This window comes from Aythya marila (assembly GCF_965140915.1).
Source record: "Aythya marila genome assembly, chromosome: 9".
Classification (NCBI taxonomy): domain Eukaryota; kingdom Metazoa; phylum Chordata; class Aves; order Anseriformes; family Anatidae; genus Aythya; species Aythya marila.
Window position 1 is genome coordinate 212,369 of NC_139050.1, and position 19,617 is coordinate 231,985.

General features: G+C 37.6%; 1 protein-coding gene and 1 long non-coding RNA gene across 12 annotated transcripts in view; one reads left to right on the forward strand and one right to left on the reverse strand.

Moving 5' to 3' along the window:
- Positions 1–9,843: 9,843 nt before the first annotated feature.
- AGTR1 (angiotensin II receptor type 1) overlaps positions 9,844–19,617 on the reverse strand; it is a 32,007-nt gene continuing 22,233 nt past the window's right edge. For 9 of the 10 annotated variants that reach the window (XM_082767255.1, XM_082767250.1, XM_082767252.1 and 6 more), the window contains one exon: positions 15,983–19,343. In XM_082767255.1, coding sequence (XP_082623381.1) covers positions 18,216–19,295 — 1,080 coding nt within the window. In that variant the 5' untranslated portion in view covers positions 19,296–19,343 and the 3' untranslated portion in view covers positions 15,983–18,215. Of the gene's footprint in view, positions 10,892–15,982; positions 19,344–19,617 lie in introns of those variants that run through there. The other variant, XM_082767249.1, reaches the window with a different exon arrangement.
- The window catches only part of LOC309881382, a 260,443-nt gene continuing 251,753 nt past the window's right edge, over positions 10,928–19,617 (forward strand). For both annotated transcript variants that reach the window (XR_014318119.1, XR_014318120.1), the window contains exon 1: positions 10,928–15,991. This is a non-coding gene — a long non-coding RNA (uncharacterized lncRNA). The remainder of the gene's footprint in view (positions 15,992–19,617) is intronic.

The following is a 19,617-nucleotide window of genomic DNA, read 5'->3' on the forward strand; positions in this document are numbered from 1 at the left end:
TTTCTCCTTCATTACATTCTAGAGTGCCATCCTAACATGCAAAATAATTAAAACTGAAATCTTTTTAACTGTCATATTACACCAAATTCTGTAGCACTAACTCTGAACATCATGTTTGTCTTTTCATAACTGTGAAAGAAAAGAAATAACAGCTTGCTCACTCCTCTCACTCACCTACTAAGTAAACAAATTCTGGTTTAGTCATGCTGCTGCAGACACACAGGAATGTGAGAGTGAAGCTCCTCACTTAAATGGCTGTTTTACTGCTGCTTCATCTCTGGGACCAAAGAATCATAGAAAATATTGGGAAGATAGGTCTGGGATACCTCTGACTTCCAATCTACTAACAGCAGCAAAATGAAAACTGGAGATGTTGAATGATAATAAAACAACTGAGTTGGTATAAACTTGACCGATGGAGCTCTCATGTGGAACATATTGTGTCTACAATGTTACAGGTCATTTCCTTCGCCTTTCTCTATAAACATGTTTTTCAAATTGGTTTCAAGTGGGTCCAGCTACTTCAAGCACAATATATTGAAAGCATGTTAATATGACAGATAACTAGCAGCTGTTGTTGGAAAATTGACAAAGCAAAGGATAGATGTTGCTTTGGAGGATGAACTTGTGCTTTCAGGCACAACATCTTCCTCAGTATTTTGCTTCTCTATGAATTTTTCTTTGCAAAGGCTGGGCTAGTGACACAGAGGCCACATTCTTTACAGATATAACTCTAGCAAATGTAGCCATGCCTTATAAGAAACAGATATACGGAGGGACTTATTAAGGCAATGAATGAGAGAAAGAAGTGTTCTCTCTATTAAATTGCTCCCTCTATTAAAACTATTGAAGATTTTGTATTGAAGATTTGTAGATAGTGTATATAGCAACACAAATGCTCTTGACTGAATTTGTTCCAGAGGTGATCTAATCTATTTAATCATATACTATTTTCTATCTCTTCAATTCAGATTTTTATTTATTTATTTATTTTTTAAATATAATTTGGATAAAACATGGGAAAGCAATACTTTCCTGTAACTTTTCTGTCTAGAAAGAAATACCATTTTTTCTTTCTAACCATTATTCATTTTTGTCTAAAACACTGTATGCATGGCTTGAGAAGGAGAGAAAAAAAATACAAACAATTTAACTGGCAATATTATTTACTTATTTTGTATTTAAATCATTGGGTCACATAGTGCTTCAGGTTTATTGCTGTTATGATCCTGCAAGTTTCACACAATTCACATTGCCTGTAGATGCCAAATACTGTACAGTTTCCTTAATAATAGAGACTAAACACATGTATTCTTTGATCTACTTCACAGCTTCAAAGTTTAAAATGCAGTCTGAGAGCTTTCCATGGGATTTCAAAAAACTGTTATTGAGAAAAGTAATTATGAAAGTAGTAATTTTCTCACTGATGCTATTTTTCTGTAACTGAGATCTAGGAGGTAAGAGCGTTATGTTTCTTTATTATTATTTTTTCCACAGTGTAATCTACAAGGACTTTTAATTTATATAATTTTTCTTTTGTAATTCATTCTTCCTGGAGGAACCACATTCAAGAAGGCTAGGAGACTGCAAGAACACAAACTATGTAAGCATGTATAAGCAGTCTGACAAGCACAAAGCATTAAAAAATGAAAACAAAAACAAAAATCTGCATTTCAAATACACTTGCATCAGGAGTTCTTGTGTTTGTTTCTGGAATAGGCCACATGATTAGAGAAAGATTGCCTGTCCCACCCATTCACAAATTGTGCTGACCTTCATTCCTTTACTGATTTTCACAGAATCACAGAATTGTCTAGGTTGGAAGTGACCTCAAGATCATCGAGTCCAACCTCTGACCTAACACTAACAAGTCAACCACTAAACCATATTGCTAAGTTCAACATCTAAACGTTTTTTAAAGACCTCCAGGGATGGTGACTGAACAGCTTCCCTGGGCAGCCCATTCCAATGCCTAACAACCCTTTTAGTAAAGAAGTTCTTCCTAAAATCCAACCTAAAACACCCCTGGCACAACTTTAGGCTGTTACCCCTCGTCCTGTCACCAGGCACATGGGAGAATAGACCAACCCCCACCTCGCTACAGCCTCCTTTAAGGTACTTGATAGAGAGCAATATGGTCGCCCCTGAGCCTCCACTTCTCCAGGCTGAACAATCCCAGCTCCCTCAGCCTCTCCTCGTAGGACTTGTTCTCCAGACCCCCCACCAGCTTTGTTGCCCTTCTCTGGACTCTTTCAAGCACCTCGATGTCCTTCTTGTAGCGAGGGGCCCAAAACTGAACACAGTACCCGAGGTGCGGCCTCACCAGAGCCGAGTACAGGGGGACAATCACTTCCCTAGACCTGCTGGCCACACTGCTTCTTATACAAGCCAGGATGCCGTTGGCCTTCTTGGCCCCCTGAGCACACTGCTGGCTCATATTCAGCCGACTATCCACCATCACTCCCAGGTCCTTCTCTGCCAGGCAGCTTTCCAACCACTCATCACCCAGCCTGTAGCGCTGCTTGGGGTTGTTGCGCCCCAGGTGCAGGACCCAGCACTTGGCCTTGTTGAACTTCATGGAGTTGACCTCAGCCCATCAGTCCAGCCTATGTAGATTCTCTTTCAGAGCCTTCCTACCCTCAAGCAGATCAACACATGCACCCAACTTGGTGTCATCTGCGAACTTACTGTGGGTACACTCGATCCCCTCATCCAGATCATCGATAAGATATTAAAGAGGACTGGCCCCAGCACCGAGCCCTGGGGAACGCCACTAGTGAATTTTCTAACATTACAGCAGCAATTACTTGCATGGAAAAATGTTTAATGTATGTTGTACTTCTTTTATTGCAGTGTAGCATCTGGAAACTTAGAGGAACAGTCTGCTTACTAGGGACAGCATTTTGAGAACTGCTGACTTAGGCCACAATCCCATGCAGTCACAAGGATGTAGAGATCTTGGAGGATCACTACAGAGGGCTATAGAATATTACAAGTTGATTTTTTTTTAAAATGCTTTAAAACTATTTCAGGTACTTATTTATCTATTTATTTATTCTCCCTCTTGTCCCAAATTGCACATTAGTAAAGCAGTTGTTTAAGGTTTATGGTCTTCTTATAAAAATATAATTAGTTTGTTGTGAAGTAGCTGAGAAAGGTTTGTTTAAAAAGAAAATTTGACATTCTGTAAATAACAGAAGTGAAGCCTTTCATTTGTTTATCTTGCCATGGCTCCTATGAAATTTTGTTTCAATATCATTCAGAACTCAGTTCCATTCCTCTTCTTTTAGATTGTTGCTTTTACTCCTTAATTGACCCCAAAAGGAGTCACTTCTGACTTGTTTGCAAGCTAGACCAAGTTTTTGAGACTTGGGGAGAGGAGTGAGTTACAATTTACAAGTAAGGACAATTAACTGATAGATTTGGTAATCTAAGAACCTTCTGTATTGCAGAATATACAAGGTTTGCAAAGCTTGAAGTCTTTTACACTAACATTTATGTTTTTAAGGTTTTATAAGATCTGCAGAGAAAATGATGAACCTTGCAATGCACGTGTTCACAACACAAAGGGTTCATCACAAACATAAGCCACTGGGACTCATGCCTCTTTCAGAACATACTAACAAACAACATATAGCAAAGAAAGACTTTCCTGACTTCTTTGAAATATATACACTGTCATCAGAATTTGCAAGCTGTTTTTTGAGAGAGGCCGCAAGTTCTAAAAGAGTCAAAACTAGTTCAAGAATGTTGAAACAACACCTATTAGAGGAATACCATCCCAAGGAAAAAGGCAAAAAAACCTCCCAAGTTGTGCTGAGGCCAACACTGTTTCTAATAAACAGCAGTTAAGTTAGTCTGCTATTATGAACTTCTGCAAGAGTTGAGAAATCCAAAGCTAAGTGAATTATTCCATCAGTTAACCCTCTGCCTCAGAAGGTGCCTTCTAAACCACCAGAAAATTCCTCACAGGTTTGCTAGTCCATCAGTTTGATTCCCAAATGGAAAATCTCTGTCATTCCTGATATCTGGCCGAGCTACCTGTTCTTAAAAATTTCCAGTACTAGAGATGCCACATTTTGCTTTCACAGGTGCTATAAAAAGAAATGATAATCTCTTTAAAAAAAAAAGAAAAAAAAATCTGTTTATGAATGGATAAAGCAGGATGATCTTTGAAATATGGAAACCAAGCCTGGTTACTAGTTTAAACAGGCGACCAGGAAATGGCTAAGGAATGTAGCTATAAATACCCAATTTTACTTGGCTCAAGAGTTTCATCACTAGGCCAAAGCCAGACCGTGCTGCCCATCATTTCCCTGTGTGGCTTTTTAATGCATTCTAGAGGAGAAGCCTTTGGTTTATCTTGAATCACCTTAAATCTCCAACTAAACTCAAGCCCAGATGAGACAATCTTAAAAAGCAGCTAGATGTTAAAACATGACTGATTTTTTTCTGTCAATCCCAACCAAAGCAGGGTCTTTTTTTTTGAATTCCAAGGTGTGATTTAGGTGTTCATGTGGGGTGCAACCCTGGTGCTAGCTAAGTTTGTGTGGAAAACTTCTATATCCCAGTCTCCTCCACGGTCAACTTCTGGCTCCCAAGACCACTACCCAAGTAATTTCAGATTTGACAGCATATTTCTTTCAGGGTCAGGCCCAATGAGGGGCAGCACGACCAAACATAAGCCATCAGTCTGTGGGTCAGGTCTGAACCCAGGGGGCCCATGCTCAGGAAGGACTGGAAAACGGTATCCTTCATTTTGGCCTAGATTAGGACAGGTGGCCTCAGGCTGGACTGAAATGTGGTGCCAGGTGGGACTGGTCTGGTTAAGGCCCATAAGTGCCCTCAGGGCACTGAGACTGCTCCCTCAGGAGCAAGGCACTTCCTTCAGAGTGCACCTAAGTCCTGTCAAGAGCAGTATGGGAGGGTGCAGTGCCTACCTAGCTCCTCTCTTTCCTCTGTGATGGGGTACCTCTTTTGGGGCTGGGTCTTCCCCAACCCTGATTTGAAAGGAAAACAAGATATTTAGGCTGTAGAGAGGGAAAGACTTGTGTAACTGCCTTCCCCTTTGGCCAGCAACTTGTACCAGGCTCCAGGACTAATGCCGCAGCTGAGCCAGCCATTGGTGCACAGTGTTGAGACTCTGCTGCTGGCTTAGGTAAGCTGTTAATTTGGTGAATTTTGGTGTGACAGAATTAAAAAGATCTCCTTGCCCTTTGTGCTAGCTTAAATGAAGTAAATGTTTTACTGGTTGATGTCCTAATGAGAGTGCGAATCTGATATCTGTGAGTTGTGTTTGGTGCTGGGAACGTGAGCTCTTCCAGCAGTGAAGTTACACTGTGGCTCGGTTTATCTGTGCATCTGTAAGAATTTATATTGTGAGGATTAGGTTGGTTTGGTTGGGAAAGAAAGCACACGGCCAAATTCTGATCTCAGTTGCACATGTGCAGCTCCCAAGGCAGCAGGGCTTCATCCTTGCTCAGCACATGGCCTAATGAGGTCTTGCATGATTCAAATAACATGGATGGCACACTAGAGGGCCAGAAAACAACTGTTCTCTGTTTTGTTTTGCTCTCTGCACTGCAGCATCTGTTTTGCTTCATCATTTTTTAAAAGAAAACCACAAATATTTTGCACAAGGGAGCTGACAAATATGTTTTTTAAAAAGTTTTTTAGTTTTTTAGTTTTTTTTTTTTTTTTTTTGAGCGTGGGGAATAGTCATTCTTCTGGTGTCTAAAGTCCTTGTGTTTGGAGTCGAGCATTAATTTACAGATTGTCTCTCATTGTTTTGGTCTCAGCTCAGGAAATCCTATGGGGTATTGTCCCTCAGGAAATAACATGGAATGTTGTCTTAGCATGATTTATTTTTATTTGTGAATCTAACTTTGCATAGTATCCTCTTTCACAGCAGTTTTTGTATTTCTTGGAAAAATTGGCAAACGGGAGTATTTAACAACTTGTCAATGAAAATTTAAATGGTTTAGACTTTGTGGATGCACTTGATACTGACGTGAGGGGTGTGATGTAATAAACAATCTTAAAGGGCTGTGGTCAAAAGATTATGTCATGTTGCTTCCATCTTAAAACAGTTGCCTGAGAGAAAATGTTTTCTAGCAAATAGAATACTGCATGCATAAACAAGGCAGAGTTAGCCTGAGTCTAGTCTTACTATTTCTTAAGTACTTTGTGTAGCTGTAGTATTTTCCTTGCATTCATTCCTTGCTTCTTGCATGTTTCATTTGATAGATGATGGTGCTTGCAAAGAAATTTTAGTTATCCCTTCTGTCTCTCATATTCCTGAGGTTACAAGTAAAGGTTTAAAAATTATCTATCAAAAAACGTATTTAAACTGGTGATGTTTATGTAAAAAGAAATCTTCAAAGGTACATGTTATGACCTCCAAGTTATGGCTGGGTAGATTCTCAGGTAAGTTCAGATACTTTTGTAATAAGAAATTCTTTTTTATATGTGGTTTTCTAACAGCTCAGTGGTTTTAATATATATGAAGCACGATATGGTTAAGATGTGATGTCTTGTTTCTGGGTTTCTCAATACAGTAAGCTGGCATTTATTTATTGTTTATCCAGCATCACAAATGTAAAAATGAACTCACTGAGTAAGTTCATGGACTCTTTCTGCACAACACTGCATTTTAAAATCGGGCATAACAAGAAGTTCAACAACAAAGCAAAGGAAGTGGGTGAAAATGTGATTTGGAGGAGTACTGGGAATTTGTAGATTAGATAAAAACGATTGCTTGAGTTTCTTAGAGGAAAAAAAAAAAAAAGATTGTTTGCCTGGGATGCAAACTTGACTAAATGTCCAAGTTCTGAACTGAACAAATCCTGGCAGTCAAGTTGAGAAGCTCATGAGATTAGCCTCATGTTAGTATGTTAGTGGAAGATCAGCGTACCACCAGCAATAGACCTAGACAATAGTATTGAGAGCAGGGCATTCATGAGAGCAGGAGCTGTGTTGTATGGAGGACAGCTGGCTCTGTAATGACCATGAGTGGCACCACGCGTGCCCTAACACAGGGTCTCTCTGCTTTGGTGCATCTCCCTTACAACTCCATGCTCTCACTTGGAAGACCAGAACAGGAAAATCCTGCTGCTTTGTACATATCAGTGGCAGAAGCACAGGCTGAAGAAGGTTGCCTCTTCTGGCCAGAGAAAGCAGCCTGCAATGCTTAACAGTATGACAGATGGCTCTGCTTGGGTGGCATGGGGACTGTTGCATTTCTGCCTGGCTTTACAGTTACGTGTTAATGGTGGGCTTGGAAGTGGTGTTTGGAGTAAGCTGTTGTCTGTCTAAAGCTTTGAGCCACTTTCAGATGGATTAAGGTTATGACTGAAGCCTTCAAAATTTAGTGAACTCGTGATGAAATCAAAGCCAAGATTGTAATGGCATTAGAGAATACCAAGACACAGGGCCTTCTTTGGGAAGCAGTAGTAGCAACAACAAAATGGTTGTTCCTGGGTCAAGAGAAGAATAGATTATTTGGAAAGGCATGTGAAGAGGAGAACAAAGAGACCATGGATATGTTTTCTCTAAATGAGAAAACAATTGTAATAAATGCAAACCTAAACAAAAATACAGTCTATTTCTCAATATTGCTTTTCTACAATAAGCAGTTGAACAAAGCAGGGTGTTGCAATCTAGCAGTCAAGTTGCTGTAGGGATACAATTATATATATTTTTAAGTAGTTTGACTGGAAAAAGACATGGTCTATGTGGTGATATCTGAAACATGGTCACTGCTATGAGGAATTGTAAATACTCTGTTCTATGTAAATCTTGTTGTATGCTCTTAATCTAATAATCATAGAACACAAAATCTTGAATAGAAGTCATTTTTAGCTACTATGGGAAAGCTTTTGTTTATTTGTTTACCTAATGGTATTACAGTTTTTGCTGAAATGTCTGAAAGACTTGATGTAGGCTTTATAACAATAAATTATTCTTATAACATTTATCTTTTTTGGTATTTCTGACTGAATTTATTAAAATAGTGTTGCAACTCCTTATTATTTTCCCTAATAATTCCTTGAATGATATATATCTTCCACTTTTGTACAGCATTATGTAAGTAGTGGGTACAGAAGTGCATCTTATTACTTTAAAAACTCTGGGTGACAAGAATTAATTACAATTCTAAATTATTCCATAAATCTATTCTACAGTGGGAGCTTTAGTGAAATGCTGGCACTGGGTAATTAGCTGGTGTTAATCTCTGTCTCTGGTTTTGGGTAGTCCAAAGAAGATTTGATATTTCCTTTCCTGCAATAAACAAAAACAGTTTCCAAACTGTCAGAAAATAACAGTAGTTCTTAAGGGCTAATCATTACCATCCTTTGTCATGGGGTTGTAATTGTTTCATGAATTCTGCTACAATCAGGGAAAAGTATGCTTAAGTGCCAATAAAAGTTTTCATGCTGCTTTGATTTCCTCCTGCCTCATCTTCCTCCTCCCAATTTATGGCTTTATTCTGCTGTCTCTGTTACTAAGCAACACTGTACATGGTGTTCATGCAAATTACTGCAAATTTTCTGATAGTGAGGCAGAAAAACACCAGGTTAATTTCCTGATTAATATATGCTACGAAGACGCCCACTATAGCAGATTCATAGCATAAGGATTTTTTTTGTTACCTTTTAAGTTGTCTTGTCTGTATCTATTACAACACTTCCAAGTATCTACTTGGACCAAATTCTTGCTTCCATCATTTTGACTCTGTTTTGTGTGGAGCAACCCAGCTGATTGCACAGTGTATATGCTGTGATGATGCAAGTAGCTTTCTTGTGGCTGCATGCTATATTTTGATCCATATGCAGGAGGAGATGAAGTGATTGTTCAGGTGCTGTTTTTGCTCTGCTTTTGAAATTAAAGGTGCATATGAGATTCTTAAAACCGAGAGTTGTCTTTTCATTCAAGCCAGTGGTAAAAATCCAGCTGACATAATGTGAATGGGCTTCAACCAGTGTTCATGCTTGTGTGATCAATTTATTTTGCACACCATGGTACCACTCCCCACAGCAAAGCTCTTGAGCATCACAGGTGACTGCGTATTTTTCTCTTTTTCAATAATCTTAAAAATGCAAAATCTCGTTTAACAGACTAGCAGTTATAATCATGCCCAATAACTATTACAGCAATACAGTTTTAGATGGAAATAAAGCAAGCAGATTGTAGTACTGCACTATAGAAATCTTCAGAGCAGTTTTTAGACTGCCATGTTTGCTTGCTAGAAGAACTGTGACAGGATTATGGCTCATGTTTCCAGAACTGCTTTCACTTCCCTTCTCTAAATCAAAGGCCAGGCTTGCTATTAGAAGTTGGAATTTGAAAATTTAAGTGTAGAATATTAGAGGGTTTAAAGCGCACTTAAAAGCATGTTTGCAACTTTGATTACTGTAAAGCCTGAAGATTTATACTCTTCAAATTGCCTGAGGTAATAACAAGCCTCCAGACAACTTCTGCATAGATAGGTTCCTGATTTGAAATGTGCCCATTTTTAGTGCAGTGAAAGTAATAGTGTGTAATGCAGCTCTAGGAACTACATCTGCATTGACCCATCTTCAAATGTTTCTAGTTCTGTTTTACTTCTTCCCCTCAGCTTAAAATACATCTACTGTTACTTCTCCTTCAGAGGCATTCTGAAGGAGAATGAAACGTTGTAATGCCTGTCAGCAAGATGCCCTCAAATGCATGTACAATAATACAGTGGACCAGAAAAATAGTTTATTTTTTAAAGTAATCATATTAAAAGTTTAGTCATAAATTGCAATTCAAAATTTGTGCATAACAATGTTTGAATTTTTTAACTTGTGTCGTCCCCCCTCCCCCCTGTTTTGTTAGAAAGCTTCTGAGAGAATTGCACTGTGCTTTTGGAAAATCAAGTATTTCCCGAATTTAAAGCATATAGAGAAAGTCTTAGATTCCCCTCTTTTCTCTGAAAACATGCATTTGAAAACAGCATAGGATCAATACAGATATGTAGCACATTCTTTGTACTGTCATGTGTATTCTTCTTCATTGCTGTGGTGAATGTAACAGCTACACATGAATTTTCTCTGTATTAGGAGACCAGACTGTAGAGAAAGCAACAGTTAAGTGTAGATACGGTTAATTAACAGGGCTTGGCTAAAACCTTAAAACCTTAAACAAGCGCATATTTGCAGCCTGATGGAGCACACGTGGTGTGTGCTGGATGGCAGTCAGTGTTATAATGCACTACAGCAAACACTGCAGGTATGTCACTGTAAGTGAAATTTAGGGATGACCCTATCTACAGCAGTTTTTTCAGGATGCCATTGCCTCTACGGATTTATTGATGAGTGAACTCATCATGATGAGTTGTGGTGGGTGAAACTAGACTTAACATGTGCTGAGCATGCTGTTACTCGGTACAAGTGCAAGTGTTGTTGTTGCTTGTAGCTGGAAGTTGTGGAGCTCTGCAGTGTTGATCAGCTTCTCCTTTGACATAGGTGGATCATCAATCAAAAGATGTGACAGGAGAGATAAAGGCATATTTCGTCATGGAATAGCCTTGTCAAAATATTTGAATTAGCTTGGTAGAAAACAGCCTTTAGACAGCTCCAAGATAAGCAGTGAAGTGTAAAGAAAAAATTTTATCTTGCATGTTAAGTTTGCAATCTTCCTTTGGGCTGGAGGTAAGAGGTTAAAATTGGAATATGCTTTTTAAATGTACTGCGTACTTTTCTGGAGTCTTGACAGTATCATGGTTGAGTGCCCCATTTATATCCAGCACCTATTTGTGGGTCACAACAAGGAATATTGATGTTGTTTTGGAGCCAGTCTACTCAGCTGCTGAAGCATATGGGATATCCACATTAGCAGTTAAGCCCCACAGGAAAACTGAAGTTAGATGCTGTAAGAGAGCACAGGTAAAAGAATTGTAGGAGCATAACCCTTGACAGAATATTATCTAGATTCAAACAATAAGTACAATGTAATTTTCCAGTAAGTGTTTTAAAGTTTTCTTTAATTAATGGGAATTGATTCACAAGCCTTGATCAAAACAAAATCACATTACAACTTCAGAATTTTTAGGTGGTGAGCTGTAGGACAATGTTCGTTTTCACTAGGAATCCAGTGATCTTGTCAGACCCTGCACTTTGTTCTGCTACTGATGTTGGGAAGTAAAGCTAAAAACACATTTACTTTTTGGTCTGATGAAAAACAAAACTTGGAAGAAACAATCTAACCATATCTGTGAAGATTAATTTGAACCAATGCTGTTAAATGTATTTTAGATTATTTTTTCCAATTTTTCAAAATATCATCATTCTGATGTAGGTGTTTGTGGCAAATGATTTACTTTGTTTTGCAAAATTCAGTGAGAGAAAAACCTGTCTAAAGTTTGCAAAATCTTTTTAAAACAGAGCATTGCAAATCTGCTGTTCACTCTCATATAAAATGTACAGGTGATGTTATAGAAAGCTATCATAAATAAACAGAGAAATTCAAGAATAACAGAAATACTATTTGGCTGTATTTATCAGGCACATGCTGCAGTGTATAACAGTCTAGTATATAGAGAATGCCTTTGTGTGTGCTGCTTTACACTTCCATTTAGAGTAATCATATCACAAAAAACAGGCTTAACATTAACAGTTCTCTAGTAGGTTAAATTACATCTCATGTACCTTTATTTTTATCCTTGCTTTGAAAGGTGTCCTGCAAATTATAGACATTCTCTAATTTTATAGGTGCTTTTATACAAGAAGGGGCTTTGAGTCTTCAAATTTTTACTGTGCTTGGAGGTTTTTTTATAGTGCCAAACTGAATTCTTACAAAAGCTTCAAAAAAGTGCTACTTGAATAAAAACTTGTGAAAACAATGTTATTGTAGATCATATAGTATTTAACTCTTCAGCAAAATTAAATATATATATAGTACTACTATAATATATGTAATATTGTTGTGAAATTATTTTAAATTTTTTTGGTTTCTGTTCTTTTGTGTTTGTATGTTCTGCTGAGCCTGAGGAGGAGTTCAAGCTAGGTAGGCTAAGCTGATGTAAATTTATATGTGGTACATTGTCTGCCTTTCCCGGTACAGTTATTTGATGAGCATCCAGTGTATAATTTGTATAATTTAACTTTTTTTTTTTTTTTTTTTAATGAGAGAGAAATCAATAGTAGTAAATCAGCTAATATCTTAAATGATACCTATACATTCATTGACTCGAAACATTTCTGGTTGTTCATTCAATTTCATAAAAATAACCAAGTTTACATTTGCTTGATAGTATCAGTGGGAAGTTGTTGAACACACATAGGGTGGGTGTTCTTCAGCCAGTTTTGTATAAGCTCCCAACATTAAAGCCTTTCAGTATTTTCCTTTCTGCTGTTTTTATTTTCTTATTTTTAATGATATAATTTTTTGTTGTTGTTGTTTATTTCATGGCATTTTTAGTTTTTATTTTTAATTTAACTGCAAGATGAAAATATCCTTGCAGTCTTTTTGTTTGTTCAGTAACAGGCTTTGCTTTCCACTCTGTTCTAACAAACTTTTGCTCTCTGATTCTAAAGCTCCAAGGGACTCTATGTCTCTGTGTATGAATATCTTGTCTTGCACTAGGGTCTGTGCTTTATTGCAACCTCACAACACTGCCAATATATAAAGCTAAGTAATAATTAAAATACATAGAAAATCAGTTTTTCAGTAAGTAAGTTATAAGAAATTTATAGGTCTGGCCCATAACTCTACTTTTTTTTTTTTTTTTTTTTTTTTTTTTTTTTTCCTCCTGGTGTGTGACAGTATAAAACTTAATCTGAGGTGGCATTTACTAGGGATATGCAAAATAATTAAATTCAATTTATTTTTCATACAAATTCAAAGTGGAAATGTGATCCATTCTGCTGTTCTTTTAACAAAACAACAACAAAACCCACACCAAAACAAGAGTCCCCCTCTTATGCTCAAACCTGATCCTGTTTCTGCTGAAGCCACTGGGCTTCACAGAACACAATGTGGCACTGCTTGGAAACACCAAAGCTTGTTCTAAAGACCAAATATTCGTAATTTAATATGACTTTATATTTGACTCAGTATTCTAAAATCTGTCCCTATAGTTTAATTTATCTTCTAAAATGTGAAGCCTAGATTCTGCTTTAAGCTCTAAGTTGTATATAGCAAAATGAGCAATTTGCTGAATATTCAGTTCAAGGAAACTTAATTAATTAAGCCGGTCCTTGGAAACACAAGCCAATTGCTGATCCCCTATTGTGTGTGTGTGATTTCTGGAGTTAGCTGGTGCTATGTGGGTATCCTATCCAGAATGAATTATGGACACAACATGTTCAGTCTGGAGTTTAGGGGGAGCTGGCTTAGATTTTAGATTACAAGGAATGAGGAACAGTGGTATAAAGTATTACAGCATTCAACAGAAATACTTTGGTAAGAATGACATTGCCTAAGATATAGCCATAGATACACTGATATACTGGAGAACTTACAATAATACAGAAACATCTCTCTTTTCTTTGGGTGGACTAATACAGCAGCGGAGGTGGATTTCACAAACACATAATCTATTGATGATATATGTTTTTGGTAATGCTTCAGACAACAAAAGTTCTTATAACAGTAGTAGCCTTTTTACAATATAAAGATTGTTCTATTGAAGTAGAAAACGTTGACATCTGCCACTTCACAGATTCTGACTGCACAAAAATATTTAAATGAAAATAATATCTAGTTCCTGCTACTTTATTTATCAGGTGTTTTTAAAGCCGAAGGCCATAGCACTAGCCCACTAAAAAGACTTGCACAATCATGTTCTCAAACATTATCTGTACCTCTTTCTTCAGTGTCTAGCCATATCTGCAGAACTTGTTAGTGACAATGGGCTTGACAGCCCTGTGGTTAGCACTGAGGATTTGTTAATTCAGCCTTGGTAGCGAGGTCACTGATGAAATGGACTTGATGATTGATAGAACAACCTCACTGCTTCTTGCTAGCTGGTGGGATGATGTGCTGGCCAAGCCTGTAATGGAGGAGAGCAGAGCTGTCTTACCCTGCTCGCAAGGTCAGGGTTTTGTGGTTCGGTATGTTCTGAACTGAGCAGGAGGTACTAAAGAAACTTAAGAGCCTCTCAAAACTTTCTGGAAGTTTTTAATACTTAACTGAAAGATCTATTTACATGCAACACTAAGTATTTCCAAAATGGGCAAGTTCCTTTCTAAGCCATTCCCATGCCATTCCCCCTTAATATGTGTTTGTTCTTTCCATGGCAAGCTACTCTGTGGGAACACTTGTACTTCAGTGTACTGAAAAAAAGAGGCCAGTAAGATAAATCATTGCTGAAGCTATGCAAGCAAGCCCAAACCTGGGAATCCTCCTATATTCTCTGCTTCTGTCACAGGTCCAAGTTGATTATCATCTAAACAGCAGTTCTGGTAAAGGAAAGGACTCTTGGCCTAGTATGTACTCTGAAACATCTTGATTAACTGTATAAACATAAAATAATTATTGAGCTGAGGAGCCAAATGAATTCCCACTGTGTCTGTAATGGTTTTGTTTGAATTCAGGTTAACCAGTGCAGATTATATTGTGTGATTTCAGATAGGCATGTAACGTGGAAGTGAGTAGAGTGTGAAACATGAGTCATATAAAGCACAATTGCACAATAAATAGAAATAAATATTCTGCATGTATGTGTTAAACATAATGCAATCTAACTATTATTCTGCCAGCAGGAAGTATACATTCAGACAAGTCAGCAGCCTGTAACAGTGATAGCTCAGGAGGAGTGATTCCTGGATTTAGGGCTATAGGCTGTCCCCATTAATACTGGCTTGAGTTCCTCAAACCAGGAAAGTACAGGGGCAGACTAAGTTTGTCAAGCATTTTACTTAGGTTACCCTGAGAAGGAAAAGTGCTTAAGATACTTGTTTAAACTAACATCCTGTTGCATCTTATTTAACTTTGTGTTCTTTAAGATAGTGGGTGTTTGTTCTAAAGTACATATAACTAGTTCTTATTTTGGTATGGAATTAAAAAGGATCAGTCTAAAGTTCCCCCAAAATGGTAGTCGTACAGAGCTAGATCTCACTTCTTCCTGCTCTCTTGGCAAGGGGTAGGTTCTTTGGCCTTCTCCTTCCTCCCTGTTGGTGGCCAGAGGCACAACAGACTTTTATTTAGTCTATGCCTCTTGCATGCTGGAGGTCAGAATAATTCAAAGTAGTTCAATGGGAGGCTGTGACTAGAAGGGCTTGATAACACTGACACTGCTGTGTGCCCCATATACAGGTTTCCAGCAAAATATTTTAAGCAAGCAGGTGGGCAGGGGGAGTGTGGGGCTCAGCAACTAGGTGTTTGTTAGCACTTGTGTTGACGGCAGCTGGATGGGTGAAGAAAATGGTGTGGCTGAGCTGCGGAGTAAGGCTAGCATCAACTAGCTCTTAGTCTGGGGCTCTGTGGGGTTGGCTGAATTGGCAGGATCTGGCTGTACACAGTAACCGTGCTGTGATCCAGAGGAGTTTGTTCTGCTGCTGCCCAGTTAGAGTTGCTAGAAGATTTTATCTCTGGTTTTATGTGGTTTTTAATACCTATCACTTTGTGGGGGTTTTTGTTTGTTTGTTTTAGGAAATGCTAAACTAGGATCCACTATCCTTGGCAGCTGATGATCATTCTCCTACCCTTTAGAACATTTTTTTCCCCCCAATCTTATTTGTTGCCTATCAATCCAAGGTTGGTCTTCTATTCAAAGCACACCAGCTGCAATCCTTTCCTGCCTTTCCTGGAGTAGCTCAGCCAGATGTGCATGCTCCTGCTTTTTCCCATGACACAGGTAGGCACAGGTGGCACCAACAGCTAGGATACAGAGTCTCTGAAACATGCAGGATTTGGCCTGAAGTGGTCAAAATCACCAACCAATCTTTTTTGCTCTATATTTCAATGCAATACAGTCATTTTTATCATTTGTGGTCACTACTGATTCTGCTGCTTTTTCTTCCTGGTGGTAAGTGAATCCTTTCAGTTAAATACTTAGTTATCACTTATACAAATGTGCTTTGTTTTTTCTACTGAACTATCTATTGTAGTATGGGATACTGGTGACCAAAGGGATCAGCAGGTGGTGAGGAAATGCCAGCTTAGCCCCTTCCCAAATACAAGATCATCTGTCCAGGAGGCAGTTACTTCTACAGTAGTCTTGCCATGGGTAAGGATCTGCAGATCTTTCAAGCAGCAGGAAAATACTGCTGTTTTTCCTATAGCAACTTTTAAGACGAACAACAATTTTGTGGCTGCATCCAGCAGGTGGCAAGCACAGCACACTGAATTATGCCTGAGAAAGAGTTACTTCTGGAACTGGAGGCTCCTGACTCAGTTTGACATACGTATATGTGTATATGAACAAAATGTTATACAGATGATGGCAAGCTCTGTTGGTCCCACATCAGCTTACTGAGTGCTAGGGCAGTGTTGCTGCTCTGGATGATATTTATAATGCATGTGACTTATATTCTTTTTGAATGGCTGCCTCACATGCATGTGTAAGGATATAAGCTAAATAGAGAGTATTGTATGTGAGAACAATTTACCTGTCTCATTAAATGTCACATTCAGGTTTCAATTTTTTTTTTTCTTTTTTAAATACTAGCTTTCAATTAAATAAACCTCCAAAGAAAGAGCATTTTCTAAATATAAAGCTTTAGAAGTTTTACTGAACTCGCAATATCTTGTGACATTTAAGTAGAAAATGGAAAATCCAGCCACTTGCTAGCTAAGCCACATTAAATATAAATATTGCAAATTCTTGAGGGTCATATATTTGCTTACATGACATGTAAAATTCTGGATTTTTTCTTTAGCTTTGTTATGTTGAAAAGCATTTATGAGTTCATGTATCTCTGAAGAAAATAAATGGGAGTGAATCAAGAGCAAATATGAAAAGGTTATATAAGGATATCATTAGCTGGAACTTCTTACAATGCTTAACGCCTTTTCCCCTTCATTTGTATGGAGAGTTTGAGCCAGACTTTTGTTCTGATTTATGTAGTATGCTCCTCATTCCAAGATCTGTTTTATATAAATGGAGAGTAATTAAGTAAAAGTCAATAATGAAGTTTGGTCTCCATTGTTTAGTGATATGATTAAAAGCATTATTTGTTAAACTATAATATAATAATTGTCACACTTCTGCTTGTCAGTCTGAGTTTAAAAGTCCAGGAATTTGAAAAACAGAGTGGATTTCATTAGCTGGTACTTTTCTCTTAGAGTACTCTGGATATTTTACAAAAATAGTTTGAAAGTTTCTGATCTCCTTTGTCTCAGAACTCACGTTTCAAATAGTTTTTGACTTAATGACTAAAATTATGCAGTCAACCCACTCCATAAATAATTTTCTTCAGAGTCAGCATGGCATATTATTGAGAAAGGTGAGTAAACCCCATTCATGTGTCTGTGTGTGTATATATGTTACTACTATAAAAATACATACTGGGATAAAAACGCTTATGAAACAACGTTTGAAATCTATAAGTAGGAGTATAAATCTAAAAATATATTTCTTCTATACTTAGTAAATAAACCTGCTTTTTATTGCATATATTATGAACTTTTGTTATTTTAAAATGAGAAATAGTAGCACAAATTAGAATGAGACCAGTTTCAAGGTCCTGAAATTTCCATTTGTGTTTAAAGTTGGGGCTGTAGATACAGCATATATTTGAAAAACAAGTTATAATATAACTCTGATATATAACTCGTGTTTAAAAAAAAAAAAAAAAAAAGAAAAAGAAAAGAAAGAAAGCCAAGCCATTTAGCTCTCAGCTCCTGGAACAAAACTTGGAATAGCTCATTTGTAAAACATGTCCTTCATAATTCATGTAACTTACAAAAGCTTTTCCTTTAAGTTCAGAGATCTTTTTAGGAGTAAAAGAAAAAAAACAACTACCTTTGTTTTGTAGTTCTGCGCAAATGGCAGGATGCTGACAAACTCTGGTGTGCCTGTCTGTCATATACATTGCTTTCAACAAAGATAAACAAAATGAAAATCAGGTAGTCCTCCACATACTCTAAAATAGAAGGCCACTGCTAAATCTTTTCAGTGTGATTTCTCTGAGGTGATTTAATGTTTCAGTAATGAGTAGTAAGCTGTGATGTTTGTGACTGCAGATGAATTTTGTCATTCTTGCTGCTTTGTTCACAAGGTTGTTCAAAAAGGTATATTATAAACCGCATCACTTGGTTTCGAGAGACCCAGCAGTCTTTTTAGTGGGCAAGTGGATATTTTCTGGTGGTCTGTAGGAAAGGGAGCTCATCTTCGTTGTTAGACTGGGATGTGTGCTGACATTTGGTGGAATGTATTTTATTAGCTGAAGAAAGTATTTTTTAAAATTTTTTCCAAAGAAAACATAAAAAAAAGGATTCAAACAGTTGTTAAAGTAAGCAATGCAAATAGTGAAGGGCATAGCTGTATCCACAATATCAGTGATTTTGCAGTCTGTTATTACATGTAATTGAATTAATACATCAAGAAAAGTGAATACTTGATGAGGAATCCAGGAAAAGAAAAAGAAAAATACTATTGCCACAATCATCTTAAAGATATCATCATTTCTGGTCTTATTTCTTTGAATCTGATATGCCTTCTTTAGGGTCTTCCAAATTAAGGTGTAACTTGTTAATATGATTAGAAAAGGAATTAAAAATCCCAGCAAATTTTTGGATAAGCCTAGCCCAACCCGAAGTGTTGTATTATTGTTGTCATACCGAAAACCACAGACTGTCATGTTCAAGTTCTCAGCAAAGAATATATTACGGTGAATGATGACGGGCAAACTGGCCACACCAGCAAGAAGCCAGATGGCGATGCAAGTTATTCTGGCAACAAACATGGTACGCCGGATTCGTGACTTCACTGGATGTACTATGGCCAGGTAGCGGTCAATACTAAGGCATGTGAGTAGGAACACACTGGCGTACAAGTTGAAACTTATTCCTGCAGATGCTAGCTTGCATAAACAATTGCCAAATGGCCACTGGTACTCCATGGCCGTGTAGGCTGCCCAGAGTGGCAGAGTTATTAAAAAACACAAGTCAGCAAGTGCCAAGTTTAGCAGAAAGATGCTGGCCACTGTTTTCAGTTTCATGTAGCAGTAAATGACAATAACAACTAGGCTGTTCCCAAATATGCCTATGATGAAGATGATACTGTAAACAGTTGGAACCATAATGTAGATGTAACTGTGCCTTCCTGAAACGGGACAGTCGACGTAGATTCTTTTAAGGGTTTCTTCGGTAGGATAGTTTGGGACCATCTTGATCTCTTGTACACTTGTTTCAGGGAAACAATGTGAAGTTCACACCTACAGGGCAAAGGTAAAGAGGGAGGAAAAAGTAATTCATAAGGTATTTAGTTATTTTTTAAAATTTCAATTAAATATCAAGATTTTCTGTTTAACTAGAGATATAATTCAGTGTAATAAATTCAATTTCTGATTAATAAGTCATGGAAGAGTAAGAAATCAACTTTTCGTTAACAGACTGCTACCTATGGCTTTCAGTTGAAAACTGGATTATAGGCCCAATTGCTAATCAGTACACCTCCTGAAACACTTTTAATGGAAAGCAATGAAAATG